This window comes from Triticum aestivum, chromosome 3B, assembly GCF_018294505.1.
Source record: "Triticum aestivum cultivar Chinese Spring chromosome 3B, IWGSC CS RefSeq v2.1, whole genome shotgun sequence".
Lineage (NCBI taxonomy): Eukaryota > Viridiplantae > Streptophyta > Magnoliopsida > Poales > Poaceae > Triticum > Triticum aestivum.
The window spans coordinates 27,905,118-27,931,496 of NC_057801.1; the positions used below are offsets into that span (position 1 = coordinate 27,905,118).

At 46.6% G+C, this 26,379-nt stretch overlaps 3 protein-coding genes across 3 annotated transcripts; all 3 read left to right on the plus strand.

The window, feature by feature from the left end:
• Positions 1 to 937: 937 nt before the first annotated feature.
• On the plus strand, positions 938 to 3,084 carry LOC123064494 (uncharacterized). The gene is made up of 2 exons (XM_044487967.1): positions 938 to 2,294; positions 2,821 to 3,084. The coding sequence occupies exon 1, from the start codon at positions 991 to 993 to the stop codon at positions 2,263 to 2,265; it is 1,275 nt and encodes a 424-aa protein (XP_044343902.1). The 5' UTR covers positions 938 to 990; the 3' UTR covers positions 2,266 to 2,294; positions 2,821 to 3,084.
• A 13,325-nt stretch (positions 3,085 to 16,409) lies between these two features.
• Positions 16,410 to 18,988, plus strand: LOC123064495 (chloroplastic import inner membrane translocase subunit HP30-2). The gene is made up of 6 exons (XM_044487969.1): positions 16,410 to 16,775; positions 17,062 to 17,177; positions 17,374 to 17,506; positions 18,289 to 18,443; positions 18,539 to 18,601; positions 18,704 to 18,988. Exons 1-6 carry the CDS (start codon positions 16,482 to 16,484, stop codon positions 18,729 to 18,731), a joined length of 789 nt encoding a protein of 262 aa, XP_044343904.1. The 5' UTR covers positions 16,410 to 16,481; the 3' UTR covers positions 18,732 to 18,988.
• A 2,969-nt stretch (positions 18,989 to 21,957) lies between these two features.
• On the plus strand, positions 21,958 to 26,379 carry LOC123064496 (receptor like protein 22). Its single transcript, XM_044487970.1, has 4 exons — positions 21,958 to 23,623; positions 23,677 to 23,772; positions 23,959 to 24,005; positions 24,151 to 26,379. The coding sequence occupies exons 1-4, from the start codon at positions 21,973 to 21,975 to the stop codon at positions 26,101 to 26,103; spliced, it is 3,747 nt and encodes a 1,248-aa protein (XP_044343905.1). The 5' UTR covers positions 21,958 to 21,972; the 3' UTR covers positions 26,104 to 26,379.

A 26,379-nucleotide genomic window follows, 5' to 3' on the forward strand; every position in this document is an offset into this window, starting at 1 on the left:
AGAGGGAGGGCTGGGGGAGAAGAGCTCGGCGGCGGCGCTCGGGAGAGGTAGCACTCATCAGAGGCGAGCGCGGCCATATATAGCCGCGCCGCGTCCGTGTGTATGCGTCCGAGGGAAGGGAGGCGTCGGCGCGCCGCTCCGTGACGCGCCGCCTGTGAGGAATCAATGGCAAATCTGATCGGCGGCAGCCTTGCCATTGATTCCCCGCGGGAAACCGAGGCGTCGGGAGAAGACGAGGCGGGTGGTGTCGCTGACGCGACTGGCCCGCGGCGCTTTCACGCCAAAAACGATTCGCCCGGCGCCCCCGAGCACCCCCAGCGCACCGGGTTCGGGTTGGGTCCGCCGGCGTCAATTTCGGCCCGAGCCGGCGAAAAATGGGCCCCTGGGGGCACGACTGGGCCGATTTTTTGGCGCCGGCGGCCGAAAAGTCGCCTGGGGGGCCTTGTTGGGGGCGCGGCTGGAGATGCTCTAAGACTAGTCACAACGGGTAGTAACTTATACTAGTAACATAAACATGCATATGTTACTAGTATATGTTACTATCTATATAGTGGGGAGTAATATATGTGTGGTGTCATGCAACACTTCATTTATTAGGTTATACTACTCACTCTGTCTTGGTATGTGTGATGTTATAGTAATTATCTATGTTATCACATACATCTCTTTTTCATTAATTATTCGCCTTCTGCATGAAAATGTGTGATGTTACCATCTATGTTATCTATGTTACTCTCATAACTTAACGGAAGCTGCAGACTTAGTAACACGCGTGTAGACGCGAAGCTTCACTAGCGTGCGCGAGCCGTGGCCTGATCGCTAACGTCACCTTAAAATTCTTATAAATTAATTAAATGGGCCGTCTCGTGCCTTCTCACCGGCCCATATAGCTAGCTACAGGGTTGCTTATACCCTCCTCATCGGTGGATGATACGATTCCCCAGTTCCAATCGCCGCTGCCGACCGCCCGCCTGACGTCCCCTTGCCGCCATGCCAGACCCCCTTGCCGCCGCCACTTTCAGGCGCTGTGGCCGTCTCCCCTGGGTGCTCACCAACTCAAAGTGCCACATCGGCGACCGCAACAACACGACCACCGCCCGCGGCGTCACGAGCCAAAGCGGCGACATCAAGGTGACCTTCGAGCTCGCGGACCCGCCCGACGTCTCTCGCTGCTTCGTCCACTGCCCCGGATTGGCGGAGGGCCGCTATGGCGGAGATCCCGTGGTTGTGAGTTCGGCGGACGCGTTCGTCCTTCTCGCCGTCCCGTTCACCGGCGACTCCGGCCGCCGCAGGGAGTACAACGATTTCTTCGTCTACAGGGCAGGTCCAGGGGTCCCATCCCTCCACCTTATCCCCAGCACCTACCACTACCCCGACTACATCACGCTGGCCGGCGTCGTGCCCCGTGGCGATCTCAACAACAAAGACTACGCCGTGGTCTTCCCCTTGGGATCAAAATTTCGCTCGCTATACAACTCTACCAGCAAGATATGCGACTTCCTCGTGTATCACTCTGACATCTCCAAGTGGCCGTGGCGCGCCGGGACGGCCATCACTACCATGCACACCAAGTACCACAATCACGAGGTAATTATGCGGCACGAAGGCACCCGCGTGATCTTCGCCGGAAGGGAAACACTTGGCTGGGTCAATCATTGGCATGGCATTATTCTATGCAATGTGCTTGACAACAATGCGGTCATGCGTTTGATCCAATGGCCTGTTTCGATTCCTTGCAATATAGTGTCGCGGTTCGGCATGGGAGTCGACAATATCTATGCACGGCCGTTTTGCGACGTTGCTATAAGCAACGGCGTGATCAGGTTCGTCGAGTTGAAACCTTGTCAGCGTAGCGATACCTGCAATGATAAAGGCGTCATTGGCCAAGGCTGGACGGTCACCACATGGAACAGGGGGATCCGCTCAAACAAATGGGACAAGAGGTTCACTGTCAAGGCTGATAATGTGCCTAACACAGGTTTAAGTTACCCTAAGGTATCGGGCGGCAAGAGGCTATGCTGGGAAAAGGTAGTTCATGGTGGGCCCACTCTGAGCTTGTGTGACGACGATGTCGTCTATATTATGGCTAGACTGGACATCCGACCCGCGATTGCATGGATGCTTGCCATTAACATTAGAGAAGGAACACTGGAAGCGGTCAAGCAGTGTTCTGCTGAAAAGATGCTTGGTCTTGAACCGACTTATGTTCAGTGTGCCTTCTCCAACTACCTCAAGCAGTGGAGGTCTTCAGGAAAGGGAGCTTGAAGAAAAACTACAGAGAAGTCAGTTATGAGGTACTACGCGCTGCGACAAAGTTATATCATCTATTAGCTACCTCTATTGTGGACACTGCGTAAGGTTGCCCATAAAAGACTCATGAAATTCGTTGTTGTTTATTGAATTTCTTGTACATTTGATATATAAAGGGAAATGTGTTCCTTTTTCTGTACATTTGATACGTAATGGCCTCATTGATGTTTAGTGTGTCTCACTCTTCCAAAAACAACCTGACTAGTTCTTTCTAGAAAATAATGTAAATTTTTTAGTTCTACTGTTTCCAATTATTACTCTCTAAAATTTGGAAATTCAGTATCCTCTTCTTTTCTCCAATAATGAGATGCAGTATATTTGTATTCTGGTCGTGAGGGAGCTAGTTGCCTATGGTAGGCAATTTTAGCAATACTTGGTTGAGACTTGAGAGTATCAATAGGTTCCATATTAAGTGCCATTTGGTAGAGAGCTGCCTTGATTTCGAAGAGTTTTCAGTTGTTTTGCTGTCTGCTTTTTACATTTTTGCTAATCAGACTTCTTACTTTTCAGGAAAATTTTGCTCAGATGATCCAGGAAGCTGGACATGAGAAGGTTGAATATGAACATCTGGCGGTCAGCCTACTTGCCATTTAGTATGGATGAAAACTCAAAGTAGAGAAGGCGGTGGATATGATTCCTCTTAAGTAGTAGTTGGACTGAACAAATGTCTATTTTCTTTGTTTCAAAATCATGTAATGACTGTCATTCTTGTTTTTCTCAACTCGAAATAAGAACAAGGCATGGTCTTATTGTCTTTTTTCCACATTGAGTCCATTTAATTGTATAAATTTGTACACGCAATCCCTGTTTCTTCAGTTCCTGTTGTCCCTGCCTACGATGTTGTGCATTTGGACTAGCTATCATGAAGTAAATTTGACATCTGAAGGAGACCAAGATGGGTTATTGGAGGAAATTACAACATTAAATGTAATATGTGGACAAAATTCAACTAGATTTCTTCAGATGATTTTTTGAATAGTTCTTCAGATGAACATGAAAAGTGGGGGCTTATGTATATTATCCTATCCGAGAAAAAAAATATCTTGTGCCAATCATACATTTGTTGCTAAATTTCATCTGCTAGGCAAGCTAAATTACTCCTGTTGTGCGTCCTTGGCAACTTGGCGAGACGCTTCAGCTGCGTGTCACAAGCGCAAACAGCTGCAGCTTCTTGGTCTTGCTTTTGCAATAGAAAATGACTGCGTTGCTATCTTTGCTCAAATTCTTGAAGCATCGCGTGTCAGCAGTCGTGTGATGCCCCCAACACCCATACGGGATACCAGCGATACATGTTGCAGTGAAACTGAATGGATTAGAAGCAGTAAAGGATGTTGAATGTTCTCCTAAGAATATTACAGAGTTTGCCCATAACCGTTTGAACTTGACAAAAATCCTGTATTTGTTAATCTCCTGCAGGGCTTGGGGGTAAAACGAAACAAAAGGGAAATGTTGCTAGCTGATGATGAACCTGAAGAATGGCCCATCCTGTGCCAGGAAGCTGGCAAAGATGTCACAAACTTTAACACGCAGAAGTGAAAACAGAATGGATAGTGTTGCAGCAGATCCAGTAAAAGGAGACAGAACATATGCTAGACATCTGCACAACATTTTTCTCTGTATACTCTTTTATGAAAATGATTAGATCTATCATAAAAATTCACTGGAACCTTGGCAGCAGGCCCCGATGGACTGCCTGTCCGCTTCTTTCAGGCGTTTTGGCCGATGGTCAAGGAGATTATCCTTGATCTATTCCGCGAGTTTTCTAGAAGAACCTTGGACATGTCCCGGCTTAATTACGGGATCATCTCCCTGATCCCCAACGTTCCGGGTGCGGCGGATATTAGGCAGTTCCGCCCTACCACGGTTCTTAATGTGATATTTCGGATTCTGGCTAAAGGGTACGCCACTAGGGCGGCCTTAATCGCTCCTCGGATTCATCATCCGAACCAGTCGGCCTTCACGAAAGGCAAATATATTCTTGACGCGTTCTACATGAGATGATCTATGAGGTCAAGAGCAAAAACCTTCGCGCGGTGTTCTTCAAGATCGACTTTCCTAAAGCCTATGACACCGTCAATTGGTCCTTCCTTCGGGAGGTGATGCTTAAACATGGATTTGACCACCACTAGGTTGCCCGCGTGATGCAGTTGGTAACGAGCGGTCGGACGGCGGTAAACATAAATGGGGAAGTCGGTCCTTATTTGTCGACGGGCCAAGGGGTCCGACAGGGAGACCCGACATCCCCATTTCTATTCAATCTTGTGGTTGACGCCCTCGCCTCGATCCTTGACTTGGCTAAGCGCGCCGGCCACATCAAGGGGATTTGCCCCCATCTTGTGGCCAATGGAGGTCTGACCCACCTCCAATATGCGTACGACACCATTATGATGGTGGAAGGATCGGATGAGGATATTCAGAACCTCAAGTTCCTCCTCATGTGCTTCCAGGAAATGTCGGGGCTCACAATTAACTTCGCTAAGAGTGAGGTGATGGTCTTGCACTACTAGGAAAAAGGCTAGCAGCAGCGCGGGTTTTAGATGTATCAGTAGCGCGGGGATAGGCGCTACTAATAAGGCGCTACAGCTAACAGATAGCAGTAGCACGTGCTCACCGACGTTACTGCTACACAAGTGTAGCAGCAGCGCTGTTAGCGGAAGCTCGCTACTGCTAGTAGCTCTAGCGCGCTTTGCCTTGACGTGCTACTGCTATCGCGGCGCTGCTGCTAACTTTTATACACTCGCTACTGCTAATTTAAGTAGGTTTTTTTTGTTTTTTTGGCATATTTGTTTTGTATTTGAACATGCTTTATAGAAGAATCTTTAGCACATAGAAATGTCATCATGATACACATACAAATGCCTGCGAGACCACAAATGTAATCATAGTATGTACATACAAATAGTCTCATCATAATCATCATCCAACACAAAGTGATATCTTGTCATCATCTCGAAAATAGCGATACATGCAAGTCTCGAATACTTGCAACTACAACAACGTCATCCATCTAAACAAAGGTATACGCAAGAAGTGCTATCACTATGAGTGAGAGCGGAACTATGCAGTACATGAGGTGGCGGTTATGAGTCCTCTTTCGCGCTAGCATGAACCTCAAGTAACTAGCTTCTCCTTCTTGTCTGCTTTTGAAGCCTTTATGGCTGGCGCCCGTGAACCCATTCACTTGCGCCTGACACTCATGCCACTCGTTGTACACCCCCGGAACCTTCCCTTTGTACACGACATAGCAATTCCATCTCGCCATCAAGAAACTAGGTACCTGTTAGAGATGCATGTTCATGAAGAGGATGTACAATCATATATATGCAACAAAATATACTAGAGCAACACCGAAAAAGAAAGGGTTAGCAACTAGATGCAACATACAGTGCGCAAATTAATTAACTAGAAGTACGCAGGTCATCGTACGCAAACTAACAAAGTAGCGTTACGCAAGTTCGGCAGGGACCGTGGACATCACAAAGTTTCATCGCTACAAAAAGTATACAAGTTCAACCGACACATATCATCATCATGGACATCATAAATTACTAGAAGTTCCATTCTTCCATATCATCGAGGATGAACCCTAGCTTCTTGAACGGCGTGAGGTCTAGACGTTGCATGCCTATGCGAGTTCGGACGTCAGCTCGCGATATAGGGCCGTGGTGGAACATCCCCTTCTCATCGACGACTTCTTTCATGATGATCGTCGCAATGTCGCTTTGGATGCGAAAGAAGTCATCTCTAAATTTATAATCCGCTTCTCCATGAGATTCTAGCCACTTGTGGATATGATCATCATTTCTGTTGTTAATGCGAAGCTTTTGGTGAACTGAATCATGAGATGGACGATGTAGAATCCATCCTTCTTGCTTGGTTTTGGGACATGGATGCAGGACAAGTTAGTTTTATGCGCGAAACCCATCTTCTTGTTCCTTTGTTTCTTGATCTGCACGTGGCCACCTCTAAAGCTGAAGCCTTGGAGAGCATCATCTAGAATATTCATTATGTGGGTGTAGTCTTTTTTCTCGTAGTCTCTGGAAGGGTCAAAATACACGGGGTGGGAGACTTGCGGGTAAAGAACGATAAGGACGGCGCGCCCGTTGCTGCGCGGAAAAGACACCTCAAATTATTCCCCATATGAGAGAGAAGGAATGATTGAAATGTACGAAAGGGTTGTCCGGAACTGACTTACTTTGGATGATAAGGCACGAGGACAATTTCCCGGTCCTTATTCTGTACCATGAAGTTTTGGAGGTACTCCCTAGCAGTTTCACGCTCAAAGTCGCCGAGACTCAAGAAAGACTCGTGCATGTAGTACGGATCCGCCACACAAATTTGCGAGACTTCTTCACTCTTCATGACGGAGCTCATATGTAGCGCAAAAAGGCGGACGATAGTAAAATCAAGCCGCCTTGTTAGAAACATCTCAAAGATATGGTCAAACCACAGGAAGAACACCTCCGCGGGTCGTGTGTCAACGTAGCACTTCCCCTCAGGCACACGAGCCACGTATGTCGGATATCCTGGATCCTTTGAGGCTAGTAGGCTTTTCTCAGTCGACAGCACATGGTCGTGCAGTCTCCTGAGATCCCCTGATAGTGCCTCCAGCGGTTTCGGCGGTAGCATCGGCTCGCCCGTGAGATGGAACATGACCGCACCTTTCACGGGTACACGCTCTTCAGAATGCATCATCTGGCTGCTATGTGCTCTGGCTTGTTTGGAGACAGTTACCTTTCCCGATCTCTTCCTCTCCTTTTTCTTGGGCACACCTTCCAGACCCTTCCTTAACCCCTGCCCCAGTGTTCCCGGGCTAAGTACTATACGACCCTCGCGCCCGGCTAGTTGAGCCTGTGTTGAGGCGGCATCTTCAGGCGTGTCCTGTGAGGATTTCATGAAGAGAGACTTTTTGCAATCCATGGTACGACCCTGCCCGGGCATATCATCCATATCCTGATTAGCAAGCTGATAGCCCGATTCGTCATATGGTTGACTCATCATATCTATGTCACAGTCATACGCGTTTGTATTGAGGTAATACATAGGGTCGACCTCCGTCTCATCATCCATTCTCTATTCTACAGGAGAAATTACATCAGCCAGTACTATTGCACCCCCTTCATCATGTCGTCCGCCGCTCTCACCCGGCACTACAGGAGCTGGTAATTGCGTAGGCGGGGTGGTGGTCTTCGCACATGCTTGTTGATGTGTGGTAGTTATTGGTGTGCTCTCGACCGGCTCCATACGAATAAGATTCTTCAGCCATAGCAGCATCCAATTCTTGCAGCTTCCAATCCGCGGTGGGGTCTCGTCGTCCGCTCCCACATGCTATACTGGAGGAGGCAAATCCTCGTGCCCCGATTTCACACTGGTCAAGCTAACCCTGAAGTGCCCAGCGGGGATCGGCTGGTTGTGGAACGTGCGTTGAGAGGGGTCCATTATCATCCCCTTTCCCACGTCCACCTTCTGGCCTTTGATCAAGTAGAGTACGGTGCACAGGGTTTCTTTCGCCTGCAAACACATATGTCTATGGCGTAAAACAACCGAAAGGCAACAAAAATGGAATATTTTATATATATATATATATATATATATATATATGTTGGTGCGACATGTAATTACCGTGACGGCGTCGAGCTCAGCCAAAGATGAAGGCCCACCTAGCGCGCCTGAGACTGAGGACGGGCTGCTATGAGCGGGAGTGGCTGCGAGAGGAGGCCCGGTTGCGTGAGAAAGTGATGGTGCGATGGTGTTGTTGTTCATGGAGTTGCTCCCGACGAAACTGGGCATCGAGAAATCATGTACCATCTTGTCTGGATTTTCCTTCGCCCAGTTGATGATAACTGGAACTAAGTTAGTAGCGAAATCATTTCTGCAGGCAGTTACAACTGCATTGACTGCCTGCTGTAGCAATTCATATTTGTCCTCGGCTGCTTTTTTTCGTGTCCTCAGCTGCTTTTTTCTCGACCGCAAGCTTCACCTTCGTGCCGATGTCCGCCTGACTAAACTTCTTTTTCAGCTTCTTGGACTCCGGGCCCTTGTTGTAAAACACCTTCCACGTGGCGCCGTCTCCAGCGCCGTGCACATGACCATATTGCGGCTGCTGATCCAAAGGGAGTCCCTTAAGTTCGTTCAAGGCCCGATTGAGAGGGGTGTCCCACTTGGGCCTCATCGGAGAAGTAGGGATTTCGGCTGCAAGCTGGTGTTGCTTCTCCAGTAGTCTAATCAATTTCCTCGTGATCTTGTCCGTGTAAAAAACCTTTTTCTCCTTGTCCCACTTGTAGTGGGCCCTGATGAAGTCATGCTCCAAGGGGTTGGTGAACTTTGCGAAGGGGTCTGGGAGACCCGCGGCTTCACGCTCCGCGTCCTTCTTATCCCATATGGGCCTTTTACCGAGGTAGCCACGGCTTCCGAGGCGATGCTTCCCCGTGTTCCTTTGCTGAAGGCTCTTGAATTTCGCAGCCTTAGCCTTGGCTGCCTCGGTAGCGCAAGTGTCCTTGAACTTTTCGAACTCCTCTTCCGTAAGTGTCGGATTTTCCTCCAGAATCTTGGACAGGGGTTCATCAGCCTCAATAGCTCGTTTCACCCTCCCTTTCCAGGAGGCCAAATCATTGTTGAACATGCCCATGGCGTGATTGTTAATCTTTTTCATCTTCGGATCATCCCACGGTTGTTCTATGTTATCATCCCGGTCGGGGAACTTGAATCTCTTGTGCAACTTCGTTAGGAGCAACTGCGTCAAATGTTCTTTACTCCTTAAGTCATCATCGTTGATGCTCGCGCATTCCCGTAGGATGCATCCTACTTGGTTCCCATAGCACTTGCGAGGTTCTTCCGGCTCTAACGGCTCAAACTTGCCAGGTGCCATCTTTGTGATCACAAGTCGTCCAATCCCTAGTTTGTTAGGTTTTCGTATCCTCTGCTTTTTATGCTTCCTCTTTTCGGTAGCGGCATTGGGGCCGGTACCTTCCCTGCCGGTACCTTCCCCACCGGTACCTTCCCCATCGGTCTCGGTGCCGCCATCGGTGTCGGCGCTGTTGGTGTCGATGTCGGCGTCAGTACCATCATCGAGGCCGAGCTGCAAACCTTGCTTAGCAGTCAAATAGTCGAGGTACTCTTGTTCACCCTCATAATCCATCTCGTCTGCATCTTGGTCAGAAGGCCCAGTTTCTTTGTTGTTCGACATGTTTCCTATGATTAAGTGTCCTCATTTATTTCTAAAAGTATGAATAAATGAGAAATGACATAAAAAGAAATCTATGTGCCAGCACTCGATATGCCAACTATGTAGCACAAAATCATGCCTTTATTCACGGGAAATTTCGGCATGACATTTGCTAAAAAATGGACATATCGAGCGCCTGAAATTCACCGGAACGGAAATGAATCAACATTCCGGCGTAACATAGGCCACTCGGATCATTTTCCAAACATGACATGTCCAAAACATGACATATGCACATATCACATGTCCAGTTCAAATTTGCACATATCACATGTCCAGTTCAAATTTTGAAACCTAGCTAAATTCATAACTAAATAGATAACATAATTAACATACTGCCCTAACTAAAACCTAAGTAAATTAGCCGAAAAACCCTAGCAGAGAGAGAGGGGGGGTTTACAGAGGGTGCAGGGGCGAGGAGGCAGGCCCGACGACGGTCGGGAGGGGAGAGGAGGGAGGCGAGGGCCGACGGGTTGGGGCGAGCACGCCGCGGTCGGGGGCGAGCGCCGGCGCCGGGGTCGGGGGCGAGGGCCGGGTCGGGGGCGAGCGCCGGGGTCGGGGTCGGGGGCGAGGGCCGGGTCGGGGGCTAGCGCCGCGCCGGAGTCGGGGGCGAGCGCCGGGGCCGGGTCGGGCGCGGCGGTGCGACAGGGGAAGAGAGAGTGGGGATTTGGGGGGAAAGGCGGGATGAAGCAGGGCGGGTGAGAATTTTGGGTTAAGTGGACGTAGCAGTAGCGCATTTGGACAAAACGCGTTGCTACTACCTTCAGTAGCTGTAGCGCTTTATACGAAATTCGCTTCTACTAACTTCAGTATCTGTAGCAGTTTAGGCAAAACGCGCTGCTACTACCTTCGCTACTGCCAGTTTTCCTTTTTCTTTTCCTTTATTTTATCCCACTTTTATTTCCCGAGGGCAGTGAACGAAGGGATGGCGATATATATTGCATCATTTGACGGTTAAATATGTATGCAAAATAGAAACATATATATTACACATCATTGGACCCATGCATAATAATGGCTAAGTGTGTATACAAAATAGGAACATATATATATATATATTACATCATTTGACCGATAACATAAGTTTCCCGGCGCGGGGCACTCCTTCCAGTTTTTCAATAGCTCATCGATTTCGGCACCGCTCCGCTTACGTGGAGGTCCTCGATGCTCAGCATGACCATTGAATAGATCTCCACGGTTTCTCCACAGGTCGTCCTGTTCAAGCCATCTTCGATGTCCCATGTACACGATTTTCCCAGACCCGCCATCTTTCCTTGATGTTAGCTGCTGAGACGTCGTATCATCCATGCACCGCGTCCATCCGCAATATCCATGGCACACCCGGCCTGCCACATATCCCTAACCGAGATAGTCCTGCACTGTCGTGATCAGCGCGGCTCTCATGTTGAAATACTCACCTTTGCTAGCGTCCCATGTCTTGGCCGGTGTTTTCCATAACGTGTCTAACTCCTCTTGAAGTAGCCCCAGATACAAATTAATATTATTTCCTGGTTGTTTCGGCCCTTGAATAAGCATGCTCATGTGAATGTACTTCGATTTCATGCACAACCAGGGGGAGGTTGTACATCCATACAAACATGGGCCATGTGCTATGGTTGGTGTTCTGGTTGCTAAACGGATTCATGCCATTGGTACACGTGTCGAGCACGATGTTCCTTGCATCACATTCAAAATACCGATAGAAGCTGTTCAGCGCTCTCCACTGGCTTCCATCCTTCACGTGTCTCAGCTTCGGATCATCTCCATCATTGGGCTTCTTCCTCTCCGCGTGCCAGCGCATTAGCTTTGCTTCCTTGGGATCTACAAAATACCTCTGGAGACGGGGAGAGATCGGTAAGTACCATACAACTTTCTGGGGACATTTCTTCCCAGCCTTCTTGTATCGAGAAGCATTGCACACCGGACAGCTTGTTTTTTCCGCATGCTCCTCCCGATAAATTATGCAATCGTTGATGCATACATGGTATCTAACGTGTGGCGGATCAAGAGGGCACACGATCTTCTTGGCCTCATCAACACTAGTAGGACATAGATTACCCGCGGGAAGAACACCCTTTAGGTACTTGAGATGCTCATCGAGGCTAGTGTCGGTCCATTTGTTTTTAGCCTTCGTCTTCAGGAGTTGGAGCGTGAAACTCAAGCGAGTCACCTCAGGATTGCAACCATCATACAATGGAGTGTTCGAGTCTACCACCAGTTGCTCCAGCTTAGCCTCCTCTCTAGAAGCAGCTCTCTTAGTACTCGTCTCCTTGCGAAGCAATGCTTGAACATGAGGGCCCCGCACGATTGAACTTAGTACCGACGAACTCTGTTGCGTGGAGTCCATGTCATTCTCTCCGCCGCCATGTCCGGCCCCTTCTCCTCCGCCATGTCCCGCCCCTTCTCCCCCGCCATGTCCGTCCTCTTCCCCGCCGCCATTATCGATCATCTCTTCGTCTTGCCCCGTGTCATCATTGCCTGCCCCGTCGGCATCCTCAACATCATCATCCTCATCTTCAATTATCCACCGAGTATAGCCATCCATGAAACCAGTCATGAGCAGGTGCCTTCGACACGACCATCGTCATGGGGGTCGAGCCAAACTATTCCTTTGCATTTTCGACACGGACATAAAACCTCTGTCCGGTTATTTTCTTTTATGTCCTGCACCGCCGACCGCAACCACGTGTCCACCATCGTTCCACCGACCATCGTCAACTCTGCACGATAATAATAAACAAATTGATTATAAAAATGCATGCATGCATCAAAGTCATACAAAAATTTGGCATGACCTTCCCTAAAAATAGGACATATATGGATCTAGAGTTTGCCTGGAATTCGCCGAAACGGAAATAAATCGATATTTCGGCAAAACATAGGCAACTCAAAAGCACAATTTGGCGTTAACTCATGCCACACACACAATTTCCACAAACATATCACACACACATAAACATATTTCCATTTTGCAAAAGCATGAAATTTTCATCACCTCTATCTCGATCGAGTTCGAGCACACGGTGGAGATGATGTTGTAGGGAGATCAAAAGTGCACAAAGCTCTTCTTGACAAAGATAGATCTAGTTAGGGGGCAAATAGGTCACTTAAATAAATCCTACATCTACCTAGCTACCTAATTTGGGAGGAGACAACTTCAACTAGTGGAGGGGAAAGGAAAAAGAGAAAGGAGATGCATTAATGGAGGTGGTGTAGTTAGGTAGGAGTAATAAAGTGAGAGAAAGGTGGATAGAAGAGAAAGAGTAATGGGGGAGAAGTATTGAGGAAGAAGAAGAGTGAGAGTGGGAGCATGTGGGGGAGGTAGTGGGAATGGAAGAGAGGAAGGGGAGGGGAGGCACGGGTGGGGAAAAGGTGGTGGATTGGTGCGGGTTAGCAGTAGCGCGGGAGCAGAAACGCGCTATTGATAAGAAATTAGCAGCAGCGCGCTTTGGGCCACGGCGCTACTGCTAACAGTGACAAAAAAGTGTGCCAATTTGAAATTTAGCAGCAGCGATCTCAGTAAAAGCGCGCTACTACTACATCCGTAGCAGTAGCGCGGTTTGGGCCACGACGCTACTGCTAAATGGAGTTAGGTGAACACCGCCGGTCGATATTTGTAGCAGCGCGGTTTACACAGAGTGCGCTACTGCTAAAAACTTATCAGCAGCGAGTTTCCCTCACACGCGCTACTACTAATTAGCAGCAGCGCTCCTTTTTGAGCCGCGCTGCTGCTAAGATTCTGTGTATAGGCTTTTCCCTAGTAGTGTTGGGATACTCCCAGATGGAAGCGCAGCGCATTGCCAACCGCTTGAATTGCCGGTTAGGCACATTCCCGACCACTTACCTTGGCATGCCACTCAGTGACATGCGTCTACTAGAGAAGGACTTCCGTCCAATAGTCGCCAAGCTCCAGCCTAGAATGGAGCCCTGGCAGGGGAGATGGCTATCTAAAGCCGCTCGAGTGATTCTGATGAACTCCTCCCTTATTAGCCTCTTGATGTATATCATGGGATTCTATAGTCTTCATGAATCCCTTCATCAGGAGGTCACCAAACTTCTCTCCAGATTCTTCTAGGCTGGAGAGAACAATAAACAAAAATATCACATGGTAAAGTGGTCTGAGATCTGTAAGCCTAAAGACCAGGGAGGCCTTGGGGTTATTTCTTCCAAGCGGATGAATATTGCCCTCCTATACAAGTGGCTTTGGCGGATTCAGACCGATGAGGGGGGTCTATGGCTTGAGATTATCCACGCGAAGTACCTTCACGGGCAGCCACTGGCTTTCGCCCCTAGATCCGGTGGTTCCCAAATTTGGCAATCGGTGATCCGTCTGATGCCGGTCCTACGCATTGGGACCTCCATTAAAATTGGTACCGGAGCTGGCACCCTATTTTGGCTAGATCGATGGGTAGCGACCCATCCCTTTGCGATCCGCTTTAATGCGCTCTTCACGATTTGCGCCCGCCCACAGCTATCTGTGGCCATGGCCTTAGCGGATTTGGGCGCTATTGCCTTCCGCCGCACCTTCGGGACGGTGGAACTCGAGCAATGGAATGAATTACTCGAGTGTATTGCCTTGCACCCCTCCTCCGTGGATCCTGACTCGCTATCTTGGCACCTCGAGTCAAGTGGCAGATTCTTGACTAGATCCCTCTATCGGGCGATTGCTCCCACTCCGGGCCCAGTGGAACTAGCGGTCCTTTGGGAGATCAAACTCCCCTTGAAAATTCGCATTTTCCTCTGGCAATGGGTCTGCGGTCGCCTTCCTTCGGGTACGGAAGTCCGCAAACGTAACGGCCCCGGGGATGGCCTATGCCCCATCTGTTTGGTTCCGGAAGACTGCAATCACATCTTCTTCCGGTGCCCTGTGGCGCAGTTCCTTTGGAGCTGCTTTCAGGAGGTGGTGGGTGGCAATTGGTGCCGCGACAACCTCCCGGACCTATTTTGGGAGGTTCTTAGACTCCCCGGCTATAGCCCCCCCCCACCTGGGTGGCCCTGGGCACGCTTGCGTGGACCCTCTGATGTAACTGTAATAAACTAGTCATAGAGCGCGTGATTCCATACCGTGTGACTGATGCGATCTACAAAATGTGTGGCTTCTAACAGCTTTGGAGACCGCTTAGCAAGCGGCGAGACCGGGACGCCATCAACAACATCATAGCTGGTCTTCGCTCTTCGACATCGGCTTTTGCTCCGCCTGCGCCACCACCACCGCCTCCTCCCGAGCCGGATTAGTTTCTGCTTTTTCTTTATTTGGGGCTTGTCTGGCTGTGCCCCAGCGTGATTTTGTGACTTGATTGTACCCTGTACTCTGTGTTGGATGCTTGGTTCGATACTTTATAATATAAAGCGGTGGGGGGAACCCTTTTTCGTAAAAATTCACCGGAAATACAAAGCGCCTCAAATAGAATAAAAATTACATTTTTCTCTATATGCTAATACCCACTGAAAAAAATAGCGCGCTATAACATTGCTAATAGCACATTATAGCGTATTGAGAATTGCCTCGCTAAATATATTGATCCACAACATCTCGCCAATAGCACACTATAGCACGATATAGCACGCTAATAGCATATTTTGAGCTCGGCGCTATTTTGCTGTAGCGCACTAATGAGACCCCATTTTTTTTGCTGTGAAAAGAAAGTACACCCGTTAAGAACAATAACTAGCACAAAGACCACTTTGCATATGCAAACTAACATATAATACATAGTTGATTTCATAACTGGCAAACAGATGGAATTCACCCCGACAGAGTCATGCATGCCGGGTAAGTGAAGAATTCGAGGGGATAAAGAGTGGAATATCCTAAAAATCACGTGGGTGTTGCTCTGCTGGCGGGCTCAACCATTTAGGGCATGAACAATAGTGGCATATGGATTTTTTCTCCCATGAGAAAAAGTAGTTTAAGGTATATACATTGATTTTTTTCTCCCCAATGCGAGCTACAACCAGTGGACCTCATTAAGGAATAGAAAGTAGAGATTCTAGTACACATGCATCTCGACTTTCTACTCCAACTTTTTCAGCTTTTTACATCAAACCACATTTTTTCGTTTCAAGCACCCGCCTCCTGCAGAGGATCCCGCTTCCCCATCCGAATCTATTTCTCCTGACATCCGATCCTACAAGGCAAGCGGGGCATCACCTTGGGGCTATGCATTGGCCATGTCCTTATCTCTTCCTCATAGTGACGTCTTTCGCCGCCGTTTTCTGCCTAATTTTTTCCTGGTTTCTCTTTTTGTTATTTCAGTTGCTCTTAGCTTGGTCTTCTCTTTTATTTTCTCTAATATTTTTTCCAGATTTTTTATTTTCCCTCTTTTGATTTTTATGTCATTGTTCATTGTTCATTTTATCAATTTATCTTTCTTTTAACAATGAATGAACATTCCTTAAATCCGTGAAGTTTTTTTTTAAAATTGTGAACTTTTACTAATTGTGCAGCATCTAATAAAATGTGTGACCCTTTTTAAAATTCATGAACATTTTTGAGAATCATTGAACATTATAATAAATTGAATAACACTTTATAATAAATCGATTATTTTTTTAATTCGTGATCATTTTCCAAATTCACAAACGATTTTAATCCGTGTACATTCTTTTTAAAAACTCATGAACGTTTTCTTTACAATAAAGAAGTTATTTTAATGATCCTAAAAAAAATTCTATTTTTTTTGAGCGGTTCAAAAAATTTCTATTAATCTGTGAGTGCAGCAGGGATCAATCGACTTTATTTTTCCTATCAAACAGTACAGCTATTTTTTTTCTGTTACTAAAAAACTATTTTTTTTCTTCCACGAAGAGAGCGCTATTTGCGCGGCCCATGTGCGCGATCTGGCAACTATCCTACGCTACATGCGAAGAAAAGTATAGGTTGGCCGTTTTCTAAGGCGCCGAGACGCGAGGGGAAGGCGAGAGAAGCAGAGGGGATTCGGTTGCGATGGCCTCCTCCTCCTCGCCGTCGCCGTCGCCGCCGGCGCAGGCGCGCGTCGGCCGCAACCTCCTAGAGGAGTGGAGCGGGCGTGTGAGGGCGATTGAGGCGGGGTTCCGCGCCTGGATGGCGAAGCAGCCCATCCATGTCGAGGCGGCGGTGACCACGGCGGCGGGGGCGGTCCAGGGCGGGGCGCTCGGGGGCCTCATGGGCTCCATCACCGCCGACGGGGGAGCGTCGTGGGTGCCGCCGCTTCCCCCCAACGCCGACCCGCAGGCCATGGCGTCCTTCAAGCAGGCGCAGGTTGCCAACCCTACCTACATACAGCATCCTCCTCTGCTTTTTTTATCTTATTTTCTGTTGATGAATTAATTGTCCATGATAACCGGTAACGATTGTGTGTACGATTGGAACATGTTTTCTCATAATTTATTTGCAATATTGGCTTGTGATCTATAGTCAACAACATAGGTTAAGGCCTGCATTTTCACTTGATGACATACCAAAATGTTGGCCGGACAGATATCTCATGAATCCTAAGTTTTGAAATTTCACATGATGGTCACCAGCCTGCTATCTTGCCTTTCAGGCTTTAGCTGCTGGGCCATTGGTGCAAGCCCGCAACTTTGCAGTTATGTCTGGCACAAACGCAGGCATCTCATGTGTTATGAGAAGAATACGCGGAGTAGAGGACATCCAGGGCAGGTGAGGCTTAGGCATTTCATTTTTATTTGGCAGATTTCAAGGACTATTATAGCTTATATCGTCAGTGTGGTGTCCCGTACATGTGTTTTAATCTTGGCAATGATTAGGTTTCTGGTTGCTAATTCTTTAACCCCAATTAAGAAATCGATACTTGTCACCTTATGCATGACAGACATCCTATTTGTATTTTTTATAGCATGGCAGCCGCTTTTGGTTCCGGTGTTCTCTTCTCTCTAGTGAGTGGAATGGGAACTCCTACTCCTAATCCGGTCGCAAGTGCAATCACATCCGGTGTTGGTTTTGCGGTGTTTCAGGGTGGCTTTTTCATGGTAATGATCTAATCATCTTTGTTGGTTATATTACAATTTGGATTCATTTTTCTGTGCAGTCCATCTTGCCACTAAATTTCCATGTTGATGAAAGGTCAATTTGCTCTTCTGTTGCTATTTCTGGTTAATAATTGAGTAAACGGATAATGTTTTGCCTGCCATGTGGAGATTACGGTTGCTTCTGTACATTAGACGAATCATGACCAACTTTAAAGTAGATACAGTATGTGCTTCACCAGATCATTATAAACCGGCATTTACCTTTTAAAATTCATAATTAATTCTATTTTGATGGTATGGCTTGCATGGAAATGTGGGGCATATAAAAAAAATTCTGATGGCGAGTTTGCTTGAGCACTTCCATGCCTCCTTTTTTTCTTTCAGTATTATAAACCTCAGTGAATTATCTCTAGAACATGGCCAGCATGTAGGAATCGCCTGGAGGCTGGGGCCTTACAGGCCTTAGGTCTCCAGAAAACAGAAGAGAAGAACCTTGGGCATGGAAGAGCAACTTTTTGTTTCATGGCAGCAGGATGGAATTTTTTTAAGAAAAAAATGCTTAGACTTTTGCTAAATTGTGAGTGTAAATACACACACATATTATGCTGATACTATTATGGTAAAATCGAAAGGGATGCTTCTCTTTTTTTTTTCCCAAATCTTCTTTGCTTTGATGAAATTACTACGTATTTGGTTGCCTTGTCATCAACCCACAACTAGCTGATATATGTTGGTCTGGCATTCATATTATGTAATAAATAATTCTGCTTATGGGTATGTAGATTGGGCAGAGGTTCTCAAAACCACAGGGTGTGAGTGAACCTAACTACTATGCCAGGACAAGTAGCATGTTACAAAATCTGGGCCTCGAGAAATATGAGAAGAATTTCAGGAAGGGTCACCTTACTGATCATACCTTGCCCCTCCTTACTGACAGGTAAGTTTATCTAGGTCCAGTTGTGTTCGATACCCTTTTAGTTATGCATGTAAGATGTATTATTTCATTTACTCTACTTCATGTTGCCTCATTAGTGCGTTGAAAGATGTGAAGATCCCCCCTGGCCCCAGATTGATCATACTTGATCAAATTAAAAGGTTTGGGATCGTTCCACAAGAATTTCATGCTTCTAGATCTATTTTTGCTTACTTGAATTTATTTATTTATTTATTTTATCTATGTCTGTTTATATTTCCCAGGGATCCTGGGCTGGCGAAAGCACAGTGAAAACTTGCCTCTTCTATCTGCTGGTGCTTCTTTTTTAGTTTTATTATACAGATAGTACCATCCGGAGCTATGTCCGTCTCTGTTTTCATGATAACCTGTCTGGGCACCGCCACTTAATCTGAAGGCGGGAGTAGTTTTCGTTTGTCTAGTTATTATTAGACTGCGTTTTGCAGTTCCTTATTTGATTTCTGGTAACAATTCTTTCGCTGATAACTGATTTCTGGTAATAATTAGTTGCCTGCATCTTTGAGTTCCAACCCAGTCACTCTACTCTGTAACTCAAATAGCAATGTGTGATTTGTTGAATTTTGCAATAGATCACCGTCTTTTGGTAAAAGTCTGCAATCAAAAATGAAATTTCTGTTGAGGTGAATCTGTGGGCATTCACTCCGGCAGCGGTCAAACAGACTCTGTCACCGCCGTGCACTCCGACCCGCCCGTGGGAGGCTCATAGATTTATGACACATTTCATTGCCAAAGTCCAAGAATAGCAGCAAAGCCCTCATCCCTGAAGCTGTTGTTGTTGGTAGCGTTCTGAGTAGCCTTGAGTAGCTTGTTTGGTTACTAGAACTATCTTTTTTTCTTTTGGCTTTGCTTGCGGGCTGAGTTCAGATATTTGCAGTAACCAAACGAAAATATCTGAAGTCAGCCCGCAAGCAAAACGAAAACAGAGATAGTTCCAGTAACCAAACAAGCAACTATAGTTTTTTGGTTTCTGCCGAGGCAGTGTTTCTGCTGGCCCTCCGCATGCTTGTAATTGATGATATGGTTTCGTTGGTAATGGAAAGGAGCCGGGGTCTACGGTATCACTACACCGACAAGATTTTAGCTCGACGAACCTGATCACGCCATTGCTTATAGTGACGTCGTGGAACGGCTGTGCATAGATATTGTCAACTCCCATGCCGAACTTTGACACCAGATCGCTAGGGATCGGAACAGGCCATTGGATCAAATGCATGACAGGATATTGGTCGAGCACGTTGCATAGAAGAATGCCATGCCAATGATTGACCCAGCCGAGTGTTCCCCTTCCGGCGAAGATCACGCGGGTGCCTTCGTGCCGCATAATTACCTCGGGATTGTGGTACGTGGACTTCACATTGACCCACTTCCACTCAGAGATATCGGAGCGATACACACCACTCCGTGCTGGTAGAGTCGTTGGTGTACCATGAGCAAGAGTTTGATCGCGAGGGGAAGATCACGGTGTAGTCTTTGTTGTTGAGATCGGCGCCGCCGAGGGGTACGACGCCGGCCAGCATGACGTTGTCGGGATAGCAGCCGGGGCCGACGCCAGGGAGAAAGCGGAGAGATGGTGCCCCTGGACCTGCCCTGTAGACGAAGAAATCGTTGTCCTCCCTGCGCCCGTGGCCGGTGGTGAAGGGGACGACGAGAAGGACAAAGGCGTCCGACGAGGGTAACATATAGAGAACTGCTCCAGTGCGTTTTCGCCTATACAAAGCAGAGGCGAGTACGTAACTACGTATACGAAGCGGAAGCGTGTTTTAGTTGTAATCGGAACATATTATTTCAGAGCGATTCCAGCTCGGAATCAGACCTATGTACCTCTAATTGCATCAATATAAACGACCGATACCCTCCTCTGTAAGCACCAGAAAACAGCGTAGGTTTTCGAAAAGCCTTTGTGAGTGAAGCTAGTCCGGCAAATCGCGAGGATGCAGATTTTCGTAGAGACTCTCGCCGGCAAGACGATCTCCCTCAAGGTCGATCCATCAGACACCATCTACATTGTCAAGGCCAAGATCCAGGACCTTCAACGGGGAGCAGCTGGACGACGGCCGCACGCTGGCTGACTACGGCGTCCATGACGGATCCACCCTTGGCCTCCGCCCTCATCCGCTCGATGAGAAGATGAAGATCCATGTGGTCGAGACACTAACGGGCAGGGCCATGAACCTTGCGGTGACGAGCTCAGATACAGTAAACAATGTCAAGGCCAAGATTCACGAGTGGCATGGCTTTCCCAAGGACCAGCAGTGCCTCATCTTCGCCAACAGACAACTCGACGACGATGACGACGAAGGCAAGACCCTGGCGGACCTCAACATCCGCAACGACACCACCCTCCTCCTCGTCCTCCGCAGCCGGTGCCCAAGAGGTAGGACGAACATCTACGTGAAGACGTTACCAGGAAAATTCTATAATCTTGAGGTAGACAGCGCAGATACCATCTATAATGTTAAGGAGAAGATCTGGTCTATGGACGGCATTCCACCGGACCTGCGCAAAGAAATTCCAGTGTGCTCGAGAGGCAGTTGCATACCTGAACAGAAATTCTGACGGAGAGTCAACGAGATTTGGGGAAGTCTTTCTGAAATGTCTAGAAATAGCTGGTTGGCGTCATATGGTTCCATGGTGAGTTTTCTGTTCCTACTGCTGTAAACTTCCCTTGAAATACGCGCAGCCTAAAGATGCCACTCAACTTCGAGTTGGAGATGAATTAGCTTAGCTAGAGATATAATGATGAACTAGGCCTGGCTCAATTCATGGGCTGCAAGTTCAAAAAGAATTCAAATTTTTCTTCAGTTCACCTCCTTGCTACTTGTCTATAGTTGCCTACTTAATTTTCTTTTAAGACAATGTACTGTTACGAAGGATCAAAATCAGCAGGAACAAACCTGGCAGCAGGCCATTGGCCACCATTAATTATCTGATGGTGCCTACTTGACTTGGAAGCGGTCAACCTATCAGTCTCCACAGTTAACCGTCTGATGGTACATGTATTGTGTGGAACACGAAAGTAATTCGAGCCTATGCTTTCCTTCATCATTGAATGTGCGGTTACGTGCTGGTGCTGCAATTAACCTGCAACACTAGATGGTCGCCATGGTCGTTGGTACTCTCGAATCACAATCTAGAGTAACTCTGACAGTGAAACAAGATCCATCCTCCAAACCAGAAAAATTTAAATATATATATGGTTGTGATGTCACGTCTGGTCCCTGTCTAGTGGAAAAATCCGCAAGAGTCACAATTACGTGGAACCAGTCTTGCACGCAGTAAGACTCCTGCTTGCCTGGAGCTTTCCCCCATTAACTGGAAGATTCCAGGAAAAACGGACTAAAACTTGAGTTAATATGTCTAATTAAGATACATCATTGTGCTACTTCTTTTGCATCATTGGATTGCTTGCTGGCTTATTGCAGTACCACTATATATACTTATGTCCATTTGGAAGCCTGAGCACATGCCGTAGGTTCAGAACCGTGTTAGGCTAATGGCTTCCATTCACTGGGCGCTGCTACTCTTTCTTGTACAACTCCCCATACTGGCCACCTCCAGCGCCCACAGTGATGGTAACCTCACACTGTGGTGCCATCCAGACCAGGCTGCAGCGCTTCTCCAACTAAAGCAATCCTTCTTTGCTGCAGAAACAACCGCTACTATCCTCCCGTCATGGCAAAATGGCACCAATTGCTGTCTCTGGGAGGGCATTATCTGTGATGCTTCTTTTGGTCTTGTGACTGTACTAGACCTCAGTGGGTATGGCCTAAACAGTTATGGCTTGGACCCTGCGCTCTTCAGCCTCAAATCCCTCCGACGTCTCGATCTTAGCATGAATTCTTTAGGAGATTACAGCTACAACATCACCACTGCTGAGTTTGAGAGGCTTGCTCTGCTAACTCATCTCAATTTCTCCAACTCGGGCTTGGATGGCCAGATACCTATTGGCATCAGCAAACTCGTTAACCTTGTCTCCTTGGATCTTTCAAGTCACAGAGTTTCCGATTATGATGATCCTACCTCTGCAGGTGACAGTTTTAATCATCTTCGGGAGCCCAATTTTGAGATCCTGGTAGCGAACCTCAACAATCTAAGAGAGCTCTACCTTGATGGAGTGCAGATAATGTCTAGCAGCGGTGAAGATTGGGGCAAAGCTCTTGCAAAATATGTTCCTCATCTTCAGGTACTTAGCTTGGAGGGATGCAGGCTGAATGGTCCTATTCATCATTCCCTCTCGAGCATCCATTCTCTTGTTGCGATCAACCTTGGATCCAATGATGCTGGTCCGATTCCAGAGTTCTTCGCAGATTTTCCCAATCTAAGTGAGCTTCAACTTTCGGATATGAATCTTCAGGGGTGGTTCCCTCAAAGATTTTTTCAACTCAAAAATTTAAGGGTCCTAGATTTGTCCTCAAACCCGAATCTCTCGGGGCATTTGCCAAACTTTCCTCATGCAAGTTCTCTATATACTTTGAGGCTAGAGGGGACCAACTTCTCCTCTGCTAAACCAAGTTCTTCTGGCAATTTCAAGCTGTTGAGGGAGTTAACTCTTGACGGGAAATTTCTATCGATGGATTTTCTCTCTTCATTTGGTGTACTTGGGTCTTTACGCCAGTTGAAGGTTTCTCTGATGGACTCACATAAAGAGTTGGGATCAATTTTGTCATGGATTGGAGACCTCAGGAACTTAACGAGCTTGGAACTCTATGTGTGCGACTTCTCTTGGACTATGCCTTCCTCTATTGGTAACCTGAAGGCCTTGAGAAGCTTGACAATGTTTGATTGCAACCTCCCTAGGCCCATATTGTCTGAAATTGGAAATCTCATTGGCTTGCAAAAGTTGAAACTATCTGACTGCAAATTACATGGTTCAATGGCATCTTCAGTGCACAACCTCACAAATTTAAGAAGCTTGTATATTGGGAGTTGTGATGCTTGCGGAACAATGCCAGCTGCAATTGGCTATCTTAGAAACTTGAGAAGGTTGGAGATCTCCGGTTCTGACTTTTCTGGGTCCATACCATCTACTATTGGCAATCTGACTAACTTGAAAAGCATGGTTATTTTGTATAGTCAGCTTTCTGGGTCCATACCATCTACCATTGGCAATCTGACTAACTTGAAAAGCATGGTTATTTGGTATAGTCAGCTTTCTGGGCCAATACCTTATGCAATTGGGCAACTCAAGGAAGCCTAGCTATTTTTGGCGGGAACATTTCTGGGAGGATACCAGGTTCACTTGTCAATATAACTCAACTGACAGAACTGGATATCTCCTATACTCATGTGAGCGGTAAGATTATATTATGCCAATTCAAATTATCACTTTATTTTAATTGACATTTTCAACAAGCCAATACATACTCAAAGGAAATAAGGATAGACACAAGAAAATGAGTGACTAAGGAGAATCTAAATATTTGGGTGGAAGTAGTGGGTAGTGTGTCATAGCGGTAACGAGGGGAACAGTTTTGTTAGTTTATGACTCGCAACCGCAGTATCAGGATACCTCATGGCCCATCACAGGTTTTTAATGAGTAATTGACCATCGGATTTGGTGGATAGATTGTCAAGATGGTACAGTGGCAGATGGCCATACCAATTTTTAAATTTGAATGATAAGATTTCATTGATAAACAGAAGCTTGCCTTCTTTTTATTATTGTGTTCAGGAGCGATCAATTGTGTATACCCCATGTTCGAACTGCACAGGGAGAATAATAACCTCTGCTCATTCTACAGGTCATATTCCGGCACCTCTTTTCGCTCTTCCAAAATTAAGGTACTTGAATCTTGGTTGGAACCAACTTTCTGGTCCTATAGAAGAGTTCGACGCGCCATCTTCATGCTTACAGCTCGTGAGTTTGAGCAGAAATTCATTGGCAGGCAAGTTTCCCAAGTCATTCTTCCAACTTGCAGAGTTGGTTCATCTAGAAATCAACTTGAACAACTTTGAAGATTCAGTGGATCTTTCATCATTTGGGAGGTTAAGAAAGCTCACTGGTTTGGATCTTTCACACAATAAGTTGTCTGTTATGATTGACGAAGGCAATAACTCTCTGTCTACCTCTCTTTTTGGACTGGATGAACTGGGACTAGCATGTTGCAATATAACCAAAATTCCTAGTTTTTTGACACATCTTGACAGAATGGTTTATCTAGACCTTTCTTGCAACAAAATCACTGGAGACATACCAAAGTTGATATGGGAGAGATGGAACAATAGCCTTTTGCAACTAAATCTTTCACACAACATGTTCACCGGTATGCAACTTACTTCATATGCTCTTCCATTCAGTAGGTCCCTGGAAGTGTTTGATCTTAGTTCCAATAGGCTGCAGGGACAGATCCCTATGCCAGACTTATCATCAGAATATTTGGATTATTCACACAACTTTTTCTCTTCTGTTCTCCCAAACTTCACGTTGTATCTCAGCAACACCAACTATCTCAGTATGTCCAACAATAGTATAAATGGATATATACCAGAAACAGTTTGCAATTCCAGCTTGGATGTCCTTGACCTATCACATAACAACTTTAGCGGGCCGATTCCGTCCTGTTTGATAGAAAATGCTCGACGGAGCGTATTAAATTTGAGAGAGAATCACTTTGAAGGGACGTTGCCATCCAATATTACAAGTGAATGCACTTTCCAGACAATAGATTTACATGACAATAAGATTGAAGGACAAATTCCGAGGGGACTTTCTAACTGCAGTTATTTGGAGGTTCTTGACATCGGAAACAACCGAATAGTTGATACTTTCCCATCTTGGCTAGGGGAGCTTTCCAATCTGTATGTTCTTATCTTAAGATCCAACCGATTTTATGGCTCCATAGATGGTGATATTGGGAATCACAAATCAAGAGGGTACTTCTCTAGCTTGCAAATTCTTGATCTCGCCTTGAACAACTTCTCCGGCAAAATGAATTCAGAATGGTTTGGTCAGTTGAAAGCAATGATGGCCAACTTCAATGGTTCTGGAGATATTGTCCGTGCTACAAACTTAAATGGTATGGCGGAATACTACCAAGATTCTACTGAGATCACATACAAGGGGTCCTACGTGACATTTGTAAGGATCCTGACCACTTTAAAAGCAATTGACCTTTCAAATAATAGATTGGAAGGTACCATTCCTGAGTCAGTTGGACGGCTTGTTTCACTGCGTGTACTGAACATGTCACACAATGGATTCACGGGAGAAATTCCAACCCAGCTTGGCGGTGTGACTGATCTAGAGTCACTAGACCTGTCTTGCAACCAACTTTCTGGGGAGATTTCACAGGAACTCACAAATCTGACCTCTCTAACCACCCTGAACTTATCTGACAACCAGTTGGTGGGGAAGATACCGCAGTCACGCCAGTTCCCCACATTTGACAGCAATTCATTCGAAGGGAATTTGGGACTGTGTGGACCGCCATTCTCCAACCCCTGTGGCGTTTCACTTGCTCCTCCAGGCATGGCACGCATGGAGAAGTCTTCTAATGTGGATATCATCCTGTTTCTCTTTGTCGGGCTGGGCTTCGGTGTTGGATTTGCAGCTGCCATTCTGATGAGATGGGGTCGAATCGGAAAATGGTTTGTTAAATCTGCAAGAGCTTTGTGGAGGACTTGATCTGATCTGGGAGACTATTCCCTGGTGCAAGGATTCTGTCCTGGAAGAGAGCTTATTCCTCTGCAGCAGTCGTTGCTTCTGAAGAAGTACTGTAAGTATAGGCTTTTTATCTACTTGTATACTTTTTGTGCTGTGCTTCATGTATTAAGCCCCTGCTGCACCTTATCTTCCGTGGTGTACGCTATACAATATTGCTTGGGGTTAGATTAGATGGCTGAACATCTTTGTAATCCATCTCCTGTATCTGTTTGTTGTTACCTCCAGTTTTAAGTGTGA

Excerpts from the sequence above, each read along its gene's own strand:
- LOC123064494 (XM_044487967.1), top strand. The coding sequence starts at position 991 with ATGCCAGACCCCCTTGCCGCCGCCACTTTCAGGCGCTGTGGCCGTCTC.
- LOC123064495 (XM_044487969.1), top strand. The coding sequence starts at position 16,482 with ATGGCCTCCTCCTCCTCGCCGTCGCCGTCGCCGCCGGCGCAGGCGCGC. Across the intron at positions 16,776-17,061 it reads CGTCCTTCAAGCAGGCGCAG|GCTTTAGCTGCTGGGCCATT; the intron begins GTTGCCAACCCT and ends CTTGCCTTTCAG. Across the intron at positions 17,178-17,373 it reads GTAGAGGACATCCAGGGCAG|CATGGCAGCCGCTTTTGGTT; the intron begins GTGAGGCTTAGG and ends TATTTTTTATAG.
- LOC123064496 (XM_044487970.1), top strand. The coding sequence starts at position 21,973 with ATGGCTTCCATTCACTGGGCGCTGCTACTCTTTCTTGTACAACTCCCC. Across the intron at positions 23,624-23,676 it reads AAGCATGGTTATTTGGTATA|CTATTTTTGGCGGGAACATT; the intron begins GTCAGCTTTCTG and ends AAGGAAGCCTAG. Across the intron at positions 23,773-23,958 it reads CTCCTATACTCATGTGAGCG|TTATGACTCGCAACCGCAGT; the intron begins GTAAGATTATAT and ends AGTTTTGTTAGT.